Source organism: Aotus nancymaae, unplaced genomic scaffold (assembly GCF_030222135.1).
Source record: "Aotus nancymaae isolate 86718 unplaced genomic scaffold, 86718_ANA_hifiasm-v0.15.2.pri h1tg000033l, whole genome shotgun sequence".
NCBI classification, from domain to species: domain Eukaryota; kingdom Metazoa; phylum Chordata; class Mammalia; order Primates; family Aotidae; genus Aotus; species Aotus nancymaae.
The window spans coordinates 59312965-59327837 of NW_026988447.1; the positions used below are offsets into that span (position 1 = coordinate 59312965).

At 39.1% G+C, this 14873-nt stretch overlaps 1 protein-coding gene across 4 annotated transcripts in view; it reads right to left on the reverse strand.

Moving 5' to 3' along the window:
- Positions 1 to 8255: 8255 nt before the first annotated feature.
- Positions 8256 to 14873, reverse strand: part of NPNT (nephronectin) — a 73693-nt gene continuing 67075 nt past the window's right edge. For all 4 annotated transcript variants that reach the window (XM_021676400.2, XM_021676398.2, XM_021676399.2 and 1 more), the window contains 2 exons: positions 12400 to 12656; positions 8256 to 11051 (listed from right to left, as the gene is read on the reverse strand). In XM_021676400.2, the coding sequence (XP_021532075.2) occupies positions 10956 to 11051; positions 12400 to 12656 (353 nt within the window). In that variant the 3' untranslated portion in view covers positions 8256 to 10955. The remainder of the gene's footprint in view (positions 11052 to 12399; positions 12657 to 14873) is intronic.

Here is a 14873-nt window from a genome sequence, read left to right on the forward strand (position 1 = left end):
CCAAGCAGATTAAAGGAATGGCTTTTGTTTTTGCTTATTTTGTTTTCACATATCACCCAAAAGCTCCTGGATCTAGTGGCATTTTAATAAATAACTCTCTTTTTTAGAGATTTAGAAAATCTTCAAGTTGGAGATTTTCTATCTCCAATTTGGCTCACGCGTATTCTGCCTTCTGTGGTAAGTTTCCAGAATGAAGCTGAGTTATCCACAAAGGCATCTAAACATTGACTTTAGCCTCAATGTTACAATGCTTTAATTATCAAAAACTTAGAAGAACGGCACAATGAGCTTGACTACGACGCAAACTCAGCAACTTCCATGACTGCGCTTTGCTTCTTCCCCTTCCAATGGCTCACTGAGCCCTGGGAGGATGTGGCAAATTTTGTTGCCCTTTTTCTTCTGTTTTTTTTTTTTTTTTTTTTTTTTTTAAATAAAATGTTTTTGAATCTAGAAAGATTTCTATTGGAATATTTCTTCCCTATTTCTATTGCTAAAGGCCGACCACGTACTCAGGTGTGGCTTTTCTGGGAAGCGAATATCCTGCATTCCATGCCAGGCCCCCAGGAAATGCTTCCATGGTTCACTGGAGCAAGTGAGGAAAGGAAAGAGCCAGTTATTACAAATGGATCGTGAATCATTTCCTGAAGCATAATTAGGCCTCTGGAATCCCTAAAAGGCCTGGCTACAGAGGCAGTCCAAAGTCCCAGAGAAACAGTTTAATGTTTATGGTTCATCCTTTCAATAGAATACTATGCAACCATTAAATGAAGTAGTAGAAGCAAGTTTGCATTAGTCTGTTCTCACACTGCTAGTAAAGACATACCTGTGACTGGGAAATTTATAAAGAAAAAGAGGTTTAATGGACTCACAGTTCCACATGGGGCTTGGGAGGCCTCACAATCGCAGTGGAAGGCAGAGAAGGAGCAAAGGCACGTCTTACATGATGGCAGGCAAGAGGGTGTGTGCGGAGGACCTGCCCTTTATAAAACCATCAGATCTCATGAGACATATTCACTACCACAAGCTGTTCATTAAGCCTTCTAGTTATAAGCCTTTATATATAGGTTTGGATAGGTATAAATAAAGGACAAAATAGGAGAGTATATATATACCAAAGTGTCAGCAATGACTATTTCCTGATTGAGGTTTAACTGGTTTTCCTGTCTTCCCTTCCTCCTCCCTTTCTTTCTTTTAAAATTTTCTTAATATCCTACAGTAAGTATGTATTACATTGGCAAAGATGTTCACTGAGTTCCCGGGTGCAACCAGGTTGTGGTTCAGACTCTGAAGCCTTTTCCTGTTCCTGACCTTACCCCACACCCCTGCAGTGCTCTTATGACTTGCCACTCTTGTTCTGCATAGATTAGGAAAACTTTGAAATCAGAACAGGGGTTGAGTCCAAGCAATGGTACCTACTACTCAAGTGACCTTTGGAAATTTGATTAACTCAATGACCCTCATATTCCATGTTCTATAAAATCAGGGACTTACTACCTACATGCAAGCGCTACAGTCAAATGAGGATCATTTTCATCAAATGAGGTTAAATGAGATATTAAATGGAAAAGTATTTACCAACTGTAAAACAGTCTCCGTTTGGTCACTCTTATCACAATGTCTTTGCTGTTCACACAGAAATAGAAAAAATCAAGAAGACACAAGCACGGTGTGGCAGGATCACTTCTTACAAGTGGGTTGGGGGCATGTAATCATTTATCAGGCCCTAACCCACTTTTAAATGAGTTCAAATCATTCCTTTTTTGACAGAAATGCTATTATCTAAATTGAATTTCCCTAGTTGTTTCAATAATGGTCTTTCTAGTTATTTTTCCTAATCTGGCATTTAATCAAAAGTCTTTAAGAAACATGAGCTGTGGAACCTGAGGAAAGTGGTGTACAAGTAGAAGGAACAGCTTACGGAATGTGCTGAGACGTAGCCGAGTGTGGTTACTGGCAACGGTGAAAATTACAGCACAAGGGTCAAAGCAACACATTAAAAGCCAGATTCTCAAAAAATCCCTAGAACCTCTCAGTGTGAGATTGGGCTTATGCCTGGGGTTAAACAGAACACAATCATATTAATAAAAATAGCAACAAAGAATTGCCCCTTTGACAGTGAACTATTTACCCCAATGAAGAATATTAGCATAAATGAGTAAGCTTCACTGCAAAAAGAAAGAAGCTACAGTTGCACCTTGCTGGTTACTCATTGGCTGTTCCCTGCCTTCTGCCACTGCAGGCATAGATAAGTTCTTTCATACTTAGAAGCTATTTCATAGACGGCCTGAAGACATACACAGTGATAAGGAAGAAGTAGAGTCTAATCTACCTGAGCACACAGATAAATGTTGAAAGCGTTGTAGATTTTACTTTTCAAAGAAGTTGCAGATATTGTGCAATGAAAATTCATAAATCCTTTACCTAGATTCACCAGATGTTAACATTTTGCCTCATTTGCTTTATCTCTTTCTCTCTATATGTACATATATTATTTTTGTTGTTACTGTTGAAACTTTAAAAAGGAAGTTGTGAATTTTCTTTTTCATGTGATTTTCTTCATTAATCTGAATGTATTTTCCAAAAAGTAGAACACATTTTGAAGTTTTCAGCTACATTTGAAACTTCTCTATTTAACTTTCAAATTTCTGATATAGATCTCTTTGCAATTCTGCTTTGTGGGTTCCAAAACCAGCCCTGCTCCTTAATAATAATATGACCTTTCGCAAGTCACTTAATCCTTCTCAAACTTAGTTTCCTCATCTGTTGTGGGAGGTAATCATATCTGTACCCTCGGAGAGCAGTCAGGGTTAAATGAAATATTGTGGAAAGTACTTGGAAAGCTATACATTTTCTGTGCATATAAAAAATGTTTTACAGATTACCACTGATCCTCAACTCAAATCTCCTAATTATGCATTGGCCCTGCCACCATGTCATACCTTCAGGTGCTGACGGTGGCTCCTGCATGCTGATGTTGGTAGGCACTCACTAAACCATAGGGAAGCAGGAGGCAGGGAGCTTCTGTACCTGTCTGTCCAGCACTGCCGTCTCTAAGGCAGTGGTTCTTAGGCTTCAGTGTGCATCAGATTCACTGAAGGGCAGTGAAAACCCCAGACTGCTGGGCCTCACCTGCAGTTTCATTCCATAGGTCTAAGATGGGCCTAAGAATCTGCATTTCTAACAAGTCCCCTAGTGATGTTGAAATCGCTGATTCCAGCATCAGACTTTGAGAACCCATCACACTAAAGCATGCGTTGCCATCTGCCCATCCACCTCAGTTGGGCAGATTCATTTCATGGGTGTTCCTATGTGGGAGAAAGCTAAGCTTATTAGAAAAGTTTTACACTGTTCTCTAAAGTGGTACTTTGCAAAATTTAATGGGCCTACAACTCACCTAAGAATCTTGTTATAAGCGGATTTTAGTTCATTAGGCCTAAGGTAGGCCCATGATTACCAGGTGGTGCTTGCATTACTGGTCCACTGGCTACACTCTGACTGATAAGGCTGAAAAGTGTGGCTCGTGGCCGTGCACTTGCTTTCTTTAAAAGAGAAAATTGGTATTTTAAAATGTATTACTAAATATGTCAAGTTTTCTGCTCTCTGCTACTTGTCTGCTCTTCAGATAAGCTGACGGTGAGTTCAAATCTACAATAACCAAAATTTCTTTTTTAAATTATTTAATAATAGATTTGAAGGAACTTACAAAAATACATATGAAAATATATACAAAACTTCTGCTTTACGTCTATGGCAGGGGTGTCCAATGCCATAGACGTTTGGTTTCCCTCGGCCACATTGGAAGAAAAAGAACAGTTTTAGGCCACACATAAAATACACTAACACTAATGATAGCTGATGAGTTAAAAAGAAAAAAATCACAAAAAAACTCAATGTTTAAAAAAGTTTATGAATTAGTGTTGGCTGCATTCAAAGCCATCCTGGGCCACAGGCAGAGTGACGAGCTTGATCTATGGCTTCTGCATGCAAAAGAGATAAGACTTCTTCGGCCGGGCGCAGTGGCTCATGCCTGTAATCCCAGCACTTTGGGAGGCCGAGGCGGGTGGATCACGAGGTCAAGAGATCGAGACCATCCTGGTTAACATGGTGAAACCCCGTCTCTACTAAAAATACAAAAACTTAGCTGGGCATGGTGGTGCATGCCTGTAATCCCAGCTACTCAGGAGGCTGAGGGAGGAGAACTGCCTGAACCCAGGAGGCGGAGGTTGCGGTGAGCCGAGATGGCGCCATTGCACTCCAGCCTGGATAACAAGAGCGAAACTCCACCTCAAAAAAAAAAAAAAAAAAAAAAAGACTTCTTCATGAGAGGGTAGGCAGCAGTACCATTTTTCCCCTATTAATTTTAGGTGACATATAATTTTAGGTGACATATAATATTATGGAGTACAGAGTGATATTTCGATACATGTATGCAACATGTAATGATCAAATCAGGATAATCATATCCATTACATCAAGCATTTCTTATCTCTTTGTGTTGGGAACATTCAAAATCCTCTCCTCTAGCTTTTTGAACATATACAATAAATTATTAACTATATTCACCCTGCGGTGCTGTAGGATACCAGAACCCAATCTTTCTATCTAGCTGTAATTTTGTATCTGTTCACCAACGTCTTCCTATTTCCCAGCCTCTAATATGCACAATTCTACTCTCTCCTTCCATGAGTTCATTTCCGCATTAGTGAGAACATGTGATATTTATCTTTCTGTGCCTATTTTCTTTAACATAAGCCCACCAGGCTCATCCATGTCGCCATGAATGACAGGATTTCATTCTTTTAAATGGCTTAGTACTCTATTGTGCATATGTACCACAGTTTCCTTCCCCATTCATCTGTTGATTATTTAGGTTGATTCCATATCTTGGCTATCGTGAATAGTGCTGCAAGAAACATGCAAGAGAGCAGTGCTACTGGCCAATCATTTAAAACACCTGGGGAATTAAATCGTCAGGGAAAAATCCACGCTCTTAACTTTAAAATTTTTAAAATGTGGCTGGGAGCAGTGGCTCACGCCTGTAATCCCAGCACATTGGGAGGCTGAGGCAGGCAGATCACAAGGTCAGGGGATTGAGACCATCCTGGCCAACATGGTGAAACCCTGTCTCTACTGAAATATTAAAAATTTAGCCAGGCATGGTGGCGTATGCCTGTATTCCCAGCTACTCAGGAGGCTGAGGTAGGGGAATCACTTCAACCCAGGAGGCTGAGGTTGCAGTGAGCCAAGATCATGCCACTGCCCTCCAGTCTGGCAACAGAGCAAGACTCTGTCTCAAAAAGAAAAAAAAAATCCTCATATTTTTGCATTTTTGGTTGGTGGGCTAGGGGAGAACTATTTCAGAGTAGAACTGTTAGAATTTGTCAATGACTTGAAGAAATAAAAATAAAAGAAAACCAGTGACAAATTTCAAAGATTAATGAAATTGGTGTTACTGCTTTTACTCAGAGAAGGAGGGAATTAGTAAGGACGAGCAGGCTTCAGGGAGAAAGAGGATGGCAGATTAATAGTAAACTGTAATTAATACTGCTTGGAGATCCTTTACGGCATCTCCTTGGACCTTTCCAGTAAACAGTTGGAAATGTGGAGATGTGGCTCAAGGAAGCCAAGGAGATGAGGATTTCAAGGAATATCAGATGTGCTCATTACTGCCAAATGCTGCTTATGAAATGATACACGTGGATTGAACATGGAACTTACAATTATTCAAGTTAATAAGCAGCCTTTAAAAGAGCAATTTTGGTAGAATAGTGATGTTAAAGTTCAGAATTAGGGAGATAGCAGTGGTAGCAAGGCACTGGAAAATTGGTCTCATGTAGTCACTCTAGATAGATGAAAAACAGGAAAGATGCTTAAACTAAAGCACATCAGAGTCACCTGGAGAGCTTGTTCTACACAGATGGTGGGAGCTCCACCTCAAGTTTCTGATGCTGTTGGATGGACATGGAGACCAAGAATTTGCATTTCTAACATGTTTCCAGTAATGATGTGGCTAGTTTAGGGATCACTCCTGGGAAATCAGTGATTTCGATCACAGTGTTATCATTCTAGGCCAGATTATTCTTTATTGGGTGGAGCTGTCCTGTGCTTTATGTTTGACAAAATATCTAGACACTTGATACCAATAGCACCCCCGCATTGTGACAACCAAAAATGTATCTATGCATTATCAAATGTCCCCAAGGGTCAAAACTGCCCGCAGTTGGGAACAATTGCTTTGGATGACCCCACAAATCAGGAGTGTCTGCAAGCAGATCCCGAACACCAGAGTGGGGCCTGGTCTACAGAATGAAGATATGCATGAAACAACAGAACAGAGCCTCCAGAGTCAGTCATCTATACTCCTCGAAATTACACAATCAGGTTATGAGTGAGGGCTCAGTTTTTAGCTTTCAATGAATTAACCCCAGAAAATTCAAATTAGAACTCACCTTTACTGGAACTTCAGATTGCTTTCAAGTTTCTGAGTCCTGGAGTCCTGAAAAGCACTTCTCTCCAATTCATGAATGTCCCTTTATCTTTTAAAATACACGCTTCCTGGATCACTGCCTCACTTATATTTAAGCGTCCCCAATTATAACTTCCTTATTGCGAAGGCCCGGCTATTTGTTTTACAAAGCAACGTTCTGCACCAGGTGGGCAAGTTTATTCCATGTTCAGAAAAGAAGCTTTTTCAAAGAAAAAAAATACACTGGGACTTTGTAAATTTTTACGAATCTAGATCTTGAAACTGGGCCTTCAGGCCTTCCAGCCGTGAATGTTAAGAGAAAGGCCCTAAGCCCCCTCCGTACACTATCATTAAGGCCTTGTCATTCCACCTGTGGAACCAGGGTAAGCAGCATAGGCATCACCTGGGAACTGGTTAGAAACGCAGCAGCATCTCAAGCCCCACTCCAGATCTGCTGAATCAACAGCTGTATTTTAACAAGATTCCAGGTGCTTCCCATGCACATTAAAATTAAAAGCAATGGGTGAGGGTCTTGAAATCCACCATGCTTTCAGAACCTTCGAGATACCACATATTTATTCAGAATAGTAACTTTGCATTAATTTATAGGACTTTGATAAATGTCCACCTCCCTCTCAAGATTAAAACACTAAAAGGGGAAATCTCTCTGTCAGGCCTTAGAGCCCCCCTCCCCCGTCCCCTCCCTTACACATCAGTGTTTGAAAATCAATGAACTGCACCCTGAAGTCTCACCATGATCTGCTCCTCCCAACCCACAAGCTCAAATGGGTTTCAGAAGAGGTTTAACTTCTTAATTAACATATTCTGAAAACCTGAACTTTCTCAGATCTCTGAGGGATGATTAGGATCTCTAAGAAAAGTTTTTCCCTTTTTGCTTGAATAATGTATTTATCCAAGACTTGATGTCCCCAGCTAAAAGTTCTCTGCATATTGGAAAGACAGAAACTATTGAGTATATTCCCTACAACTCTTTATGATAACTAATTTTTATTCTTGTATAATTAAAAAAATTTTCTTTGTAGTTGTTTTCTCCATCAGGAAAGGTTATTAGAGTATGAGTAAAGTGTTATAAGTTAACAGAATTACTAGCAAAAAAGACTTTTCACTTACAGTTCACATATTTATATGTTTACTTATAGCTTAATCTGCCTTTCCATAATAGAACTGAAAGCTGCTGGGCACAGTAGCTCATACCTGGAATCCCAAGCACTTTGGGAAGGTGAGGCAGGAGGATAGCTTGAAGCTGGGAGCTGGAGGCCAGACTGGGCAACATAACAAGACCTTGTCTCCATAAAAAATTTTAAATGTAAAAGATTAGCCAGGTTGGTGTGAGCCTGTAGTCCCAGTCCAATACTCTGGGAGGGTGAGGCCAGAGTATTGCTTGAGCCCAGGTGTTTGAGGCTGCAGTGACTAGGATTGCACCACTGCACTGCAACCTGGGAGACAGAGTGAGAACCTGTCTCAAAAAACAAAAAAAAAAAGAGTTTAAAGCAAATGTTTACAATGAAATGATAATAAACTAACTAAAGCAATTTACTCAGGCACGACATGGGTTATAGTGATCTTCTGATCTCTCTTTCCCTGTTCATGCTAATAAAAAGAAGGTGTCTCGTGTTTTATAACCTAGAGAGTTTAATACTGCAGGCAATGTTTTTGTTCCCACCATCCAAACAGTAGAAGGGATTCTATGAAACATCCTTTAAACTACCTCAATACTTTTTTCCAAGTCGATAAAAAAAAAAAAACTCAAAAAACAAGAATAGACAACTGATATTACTAAGCGTTTTTATTTACAAAGAATTGCTTTTATTTGGCCATTTGGAAAACCACTAACATTTTTTACTTTAGAAAACATTAAATAATAAACAAGATGTTATACAGTACTTCGGATAACTTCTTCCATCAGTTTAGTGCAATGTATCATTGGAACCGAAAAGTAACATTTTCATTTATTTTCCCCTTTCATCCTCAGCTTGTGCAGTCATATGACCATAAAGGAAATGAATCATTAAAAATGGATCTACGGCCATATTTTCTGCCATTACTCAAAGGCTAAATGATTTATATTCCCCCTCCAGCCCTGCCTTTACCAGATTAAATGACAAGAGACCTTCTATTGTACCTAGTGTTCAAAATATATTACTGTTCTGTGGAACCTGGGAGAGTCCAGTTGATAAGAGGAATTGAATCATTCTGATGGGGTGAAGGAAAGGTCTGCTGGGGTAGGGCAGGGCACTCTTTCTCAGCAGCCAACCTACCTTGTCACACACAAAGCAGAGAGAATGCACCAGATGAAAATCCCTCTGAACTGTGTTTGTTGAAGGATCTCTTAAAAAGCCAGAAACATCATCCATTGAACAAGTGAAAGGTTTATACCTTACCATAAAGAAACATTTAAAATCACCACCACACTATGACACTACTGAGATACTAAATATTCATCCATTATACTCTCATTTGGAATAAATAGTTTTCTTTTTTCTTTAATACTGCTAGGATTGCCATAAGGGAGAGAGATTTCAGTGAGCTCAGCATTTGGTGGGCCCTTCCCCTTTTGACCCCTCTCCATTAGGAGGTCAAGAGAGAAATGCCTAAATTAAGCCTTGTCCAAATTACTTACTTCTAAAGATTTTCATTGCATACTACTAGTAGGATCAAAACATCTTTGGGGAAGATTCTATAATTTGTTACTTTATCTTGGGGTAAGAACATCTGTAACCATCTTAAATAGATAAATTTTTATCTAACTTTTTTAAAAGGAGAAACAGAGATACTGAGGTTTTCACACTTCTTTTTTTATGAAGTATTCTAATTTAACAACGGCCCCTGCCAAGAAATGCTCCCTTATACTCTAGTCTAAGCCTGCTTCCTCTTGTTCTATTCTTAGTGCATACGGAGAACAGCTGGTCGCCATCCTCTCTGTGCCAACCCTTCATATACTGGAAAACCATCAATGGTTTGTCCCTCAGTCTTCTTGTCTCCAGGCTGAATAATCCCAGTTCCTTTAATTTTTCATCATAGATCTTTTTTTCCAACCCTTTAATCATCTTTGTGATTCCTGGCAAAAACAGCAGAAAACATTTTGATTACTTAATCAGAAATGAAGAAAAACCTCAGGAATACGTTGCCTTTTAAAGGTTACATTGTTTTTTAATATATAGGTAAAATACGCAGGGAGGAAATACAGTTGCAGGTTCATGGATCTCAGAATTCCAACTTGTCCTGCTCCTCCAGTGTGTATAAATCCCATTCCAACACACCCCATGCCTCTGAGCATGGGCCTTGCTTCCTACCCCATCCTGACACAGCATATGAGCGACATTAAGTTATGAACTACAACTGCCTAAACTTACATCAATTTAAAACATTGTGTGAAAATCTGTTCCAGTGGAGTTTCTCCTATGCTTCTTCTCACTCTGCTTTAATAAACGGGATCCTTTTTCTGAATCAACCAAAATATTTATAAAGCTTCCTACATATTACCAGAGAGAGCTATGTTATGATGGTAAAAGCTGTGGTTTAAAAGTGTAACTTGAAACAGTGAGAGTTTTATATATTAACTGCAGTTTCTTGTCTTCTAAAGGCTTCCCATCCTTTGCAAAGATCAAACTTTGCCATTAAAAAAAAAAAAAAAAAATCACTCCACTACCACAACACAACACTTCTGCCAATTTCCTGTTGCTGCCAATATAAGGTCATGGAACTGGATGACATTTCACCATGTATTTTTTAACTTGAGATCACAAGCTGCCCTTTACCTTGCAACTAGAGTCTGTAAATATTAGGAACATGTAAATACTTAGTATCAATAGCACATTTACACAAAACACAATACTACTAATGAGGGATTACGTGCTCACTCTACGTAATTGTCCTTAAAAGAAAAAAAACAGATAAAAATAAATGTATCTTCATATGTTACACACCCTTATTTTATAAAGTGAATGGCAGTAAAAGTCAGAGTTCAGGTCAGGCCAGAACTAACTTAAGTGAAGAGAGTAAGTCAATTTCACAAGCACATTGTACATCATATCTCAAGGGAAATCAATACTACTCATGGTACAACACCAAACAGATAACATCATGGCCATTTGCAAAGATTTCTTTTGAAAACTGCTCCCGTAACTCACTCCCACAATTTGCTACAAGGAGCACCTCATAATCAGGATGGAGGATGGTATGGGTCACACATGCTGAAGGCCTTCTTGAAAGAGACACAGGATGGAAGGCAACACCTACAGATAGCTTGGATGTGTCTGCAGATGCCCCTGTATTTCAAGGAGGGTGTCACTGTTCATTGGGATTGCACAATAGCAGGCCAGCAAAACCTGGGTCACCAAATAGACTTCCTCCTGACCCACTGACCCACTCTTCTCCTAGGCCTGATAAAAGGGAGAAGATAAGAGAAGATGAGAATTGGAAAAAGAGGATGGAGCGACATAGGAGTTCATTGCTAGTTCTGGAGTTGTTAGGGTTCTTCAGAGCAGTGGCCTTTTTTCAAGCTCACATCATCCAATCCAATCTCCCCAGTGTGACCACGCCTTTTTTCACCTTTGAAGATGACCTACGGAGAGAATGCACATACCGGTCAAGCCTCCTCTGCCCCTTTCTAATGCCTGCTTATTAAGCAAAAATAAAGGCAAACCTTCCCCAAACCAATTTTAAACTTATTTTGCAGGAGGAAAAACCAGAATATAGTTGCCAGTATCACTGAATCTTGTCTTTCACTAGAAATTGAAATCATCAAACTGTTCATCAGACCACATTACTCAGAATCAATTACTCTTTAAAAAGCCATTCTAAGCTATAGACCAATTCAATTTAGGATTGTTTATAAAGTGGACACTTTTGTCAAGGATTACCAAAGTTAGAAGAAGAGTGTGATGGAATATAAAGATCATAATCACGCAGCCTATCTTAGATATTTCTCAGTTCCCTTTTGGTTAACACAGCATTCTTGCTGAAAATGGAATAGAATCTAACAACATAATCCAATCACACTGTTGTTTTACCTACGTAAAAACCAAAACCTTTCATTATTCTTAATTGTATTTTCTATAGCACATCCTTGCTCCTTATAAAGCAAGGGAAAACCTGAGTGCTGATTTAAAATGATTATCTTGTTTTATTTCTCTAAATAATATAAATATTGAGAAAGGTTTTAAGAAAAAATATATAAGAATTAAACAAAATCCAAGCACTCTGATAAAAACTGTATTAATGGAATCTACCTTTTCTTTCTAAAATAGTTTCTTATGAACTATACCTATATATATAGGCATAGGTATCTCCCAACAGCAAGTTTCATAAGCACCAGCATAAAGATGACATTTTCCCAAATGCCTTTATTACTTAAGATCAAATTTATATATTCCATCAAAGTACTGCCCACATCCTGTCCTGAATAGAATAGGACTTTCCAATTGTAGTTCTGAGTTCCCACCCTAGGCTGCTTAACTGTGATCTCTGAAACAAAGAAAAGAAGTTGAACTTGAAAAAAACATTTCAAAAAAGAAAAAAGAACCGTCTCCTGGGTAATTTATGATAGTAAAAGTTTGAAGTATAAGGAATTAAAAGGGAAAGTAGGAACAATTAAGGTCGCCACCCACCCTTTGAAGCTTCTGTTGATCAACTTTTTAAAAAAAACTTTTCTTTCCCAGATTTTTTTTTCCATCAAAAAAAAAAAAAAAAAAAAATACTGGGTCATTACCAGGGTTGGGGAGAGGTGGTGATGACAGGCTGCAATGAAGAAGAATGAAGCAGAAAGGGTTTCAGAAAGAGGCACTGAATGGAGTCATCAGGCCCAGAGAAAACCCCAAATTACAGAGCAAGGCTTCTCCAAATTCAGATCCCAGAGTTCGCCTATGAAAGGAAAACATCCCAGGATCTGCCTCCTTTGTGGATCTACTTACGCTCTTGACGTCAGCCCCTCGCAAGGTGATCTGTGTTTGCCTCCAGCCATGGCCACCATTTCTTCCCCACAGGGCTGCTCCGTGGGCACCGTGTTTTCTCACAAACACCTGGAGTGTGCCAGAGTGCAACCCCGTCACCTTGTGCCTGAACGACAGGCACAGGTCCCCTGAATGCATGAGGCGGCCGAGAGGTAGCACCAAGCGTGCGGCTTTTCCCCCTGGGGCTTTGGCTGCCGATACTGTCAGGTATTGTCCACCTGGAATGGGAAAAGCAGGGCTGTGTGTATGTGCCGAGATCCCTTTCTAGAACAAGCAGCATGGACAGGAGTTTTAGTTTTTTTGTTTTCTTTGTAAAGAATTCCAGATTTTTGAAGAAGAAAAATACGACGTATTTCTATGCTTGTCTTAAATTCTATGGTATGTGTTTACAGAAAACATTCACTTACTTCGCTCATAGAGAGTGGAAGTAACACCAGAGACACACTATAATTACTAATCCAAACACTCTCAATATTTCCAATGGAGGATGATCAGACATAACAGGCATGCAGCAACATATACACATTCAGCACCTTCTGACCCTCACCAATTTGTGATTATGTCGTCCAACACCCCTTGCCGATCTGGCTTGGTGGTTTGGTAAAACTGACCCTAAATTTCCAGGGAGCATTTTCTGGTGGATAATTAACCTCTGGACAGTAAAGCAGATGGTGATTTAAAGGGCCTATATCTGCTTATTTGCTCCTCCCCTGACTTTAAAAATAAATCTCCAAATATAGAGGTTTTTTTTAAAAAAACAAACAAACCAGAGTTGGCTGTGCTGCTCACGCTGGTGTAAACCCAACACCAGGAAGATACAGAGGTATTCAGGAAACCCTCCACATCTTCCTGGAGCATCAACTTTATTTTAAACATTTTTATAGTAAAACAAATCTATATCATATCTATTATATAAATATGTCCTATTATATATACATGAACACAAATATTAATAAAAACTTTCACTTTAGATACACCACTTTGATGATGTTCTCGCATCCCTAGGGCTACAGAGTTTTCTTCCCTCAGTTTCTGTTAAGGAAACTGCATTTTAAAAAATTGTTAAGTAGCAGTAGAGTAGGGGGTGCTGCTTCTCAAGAAAGTTGCAAGTAGTATTCTGAAACTCGATCCAGGTACAAATGACATTCCCTCAGGCTGTTTTATCTCAGCTAACTGAAAAACACACTGTATGTTTCAACACGGGTTTTTCCATAGAAGAATGGTTGGAATGTTGAACATGTGTATCTATTTTGGTAGAAATCCCGTTTAGTTTTCAGTTAAACCATCTCTTCCTCATGCTTCGTTTATATAAGACATGATAAAATTTGGGCTATCTTTTTATTCCAGCGTCATCTTCTCTACCAAGTCCCCTCTGAGCTCTATAGGTCACAGGTGATTTCTATGCACTTACTATGTGCCAGCCTCTGTGCTAAGTGCTCCCCAGCAGGTTGTGAACAACTTAAAGTCTGAAGCAAAGATTCCCCAAACCTCTGTGTTACCGTGCTGGCAGGCAGCAGGTGTTTAAGGGTGTTGGAATAAATGAATGATGTTCCAGGGATACGGTACAAAACTGCAGGGAAATAGATCCTTGATTCACGTACTTGAATCACTAAGAATACATGACACCTTAAGAATCTTTCTCCCACCTCCCTCACCCCCTTCCTCCACAAACTAATCCAAACAATATTTTGGACCAAAATATTTACATGGATTTTAAATGTCTCACTGAAAGTCAGCTTTTGAATCATCACAGGTATTCTGGTTAAGACTAAGATATAAGGTTATTACAGTTAACCTGCAAGTTTTGAGAAAACAAGGATGAAGTCCCTATGGAATGTACACTAATACCACACTGCCAGATGCTACCTGCGAACAAGACGACCTGAAAAACCAAGGCATTCTAATATAAGATTCAAATAATCCTTTTGCATATGTATTTAAAACTCTAAAATTTAACATGATAAATGAGGTTACAATTGTCCTTCCTCTGTAGAGCTACTCTAGGGGTACCAGGGTTTGCGTGTGTGTGTGTGTGTGTGTGTGTGTGTGTGTGTGTGTGTGTGTGTGTGTGTGTTTTGCCATGAATAATTTGTATCCTTTGTAATAAAGGAAATGATACAAGTTGAAACATTAAGGGAAAAATGGATCCAGTGTCAAGCAAGTTACCTATTAAAATTTTCACTTTGGATTTCAGAATTCTGGCTATAAAAATACAGTTATATTAAACATTCATTCAGTTTAAAGCATCACAACAGCTAAAGAATGTTGGGGAGGAAGGGTAAATAAAAGATGCTGCAAAACTTGACCAGAAAGTTGGGTTATAAAGTGTTGGTTTACTTATTTTTAATTCTGTACTCGTTGGTGCCTTTAAATTTTCAATTTACAAAATCTAGAGATATTTTTCAAGGTTTTGACTTTTGAACTTTTCTTATGTA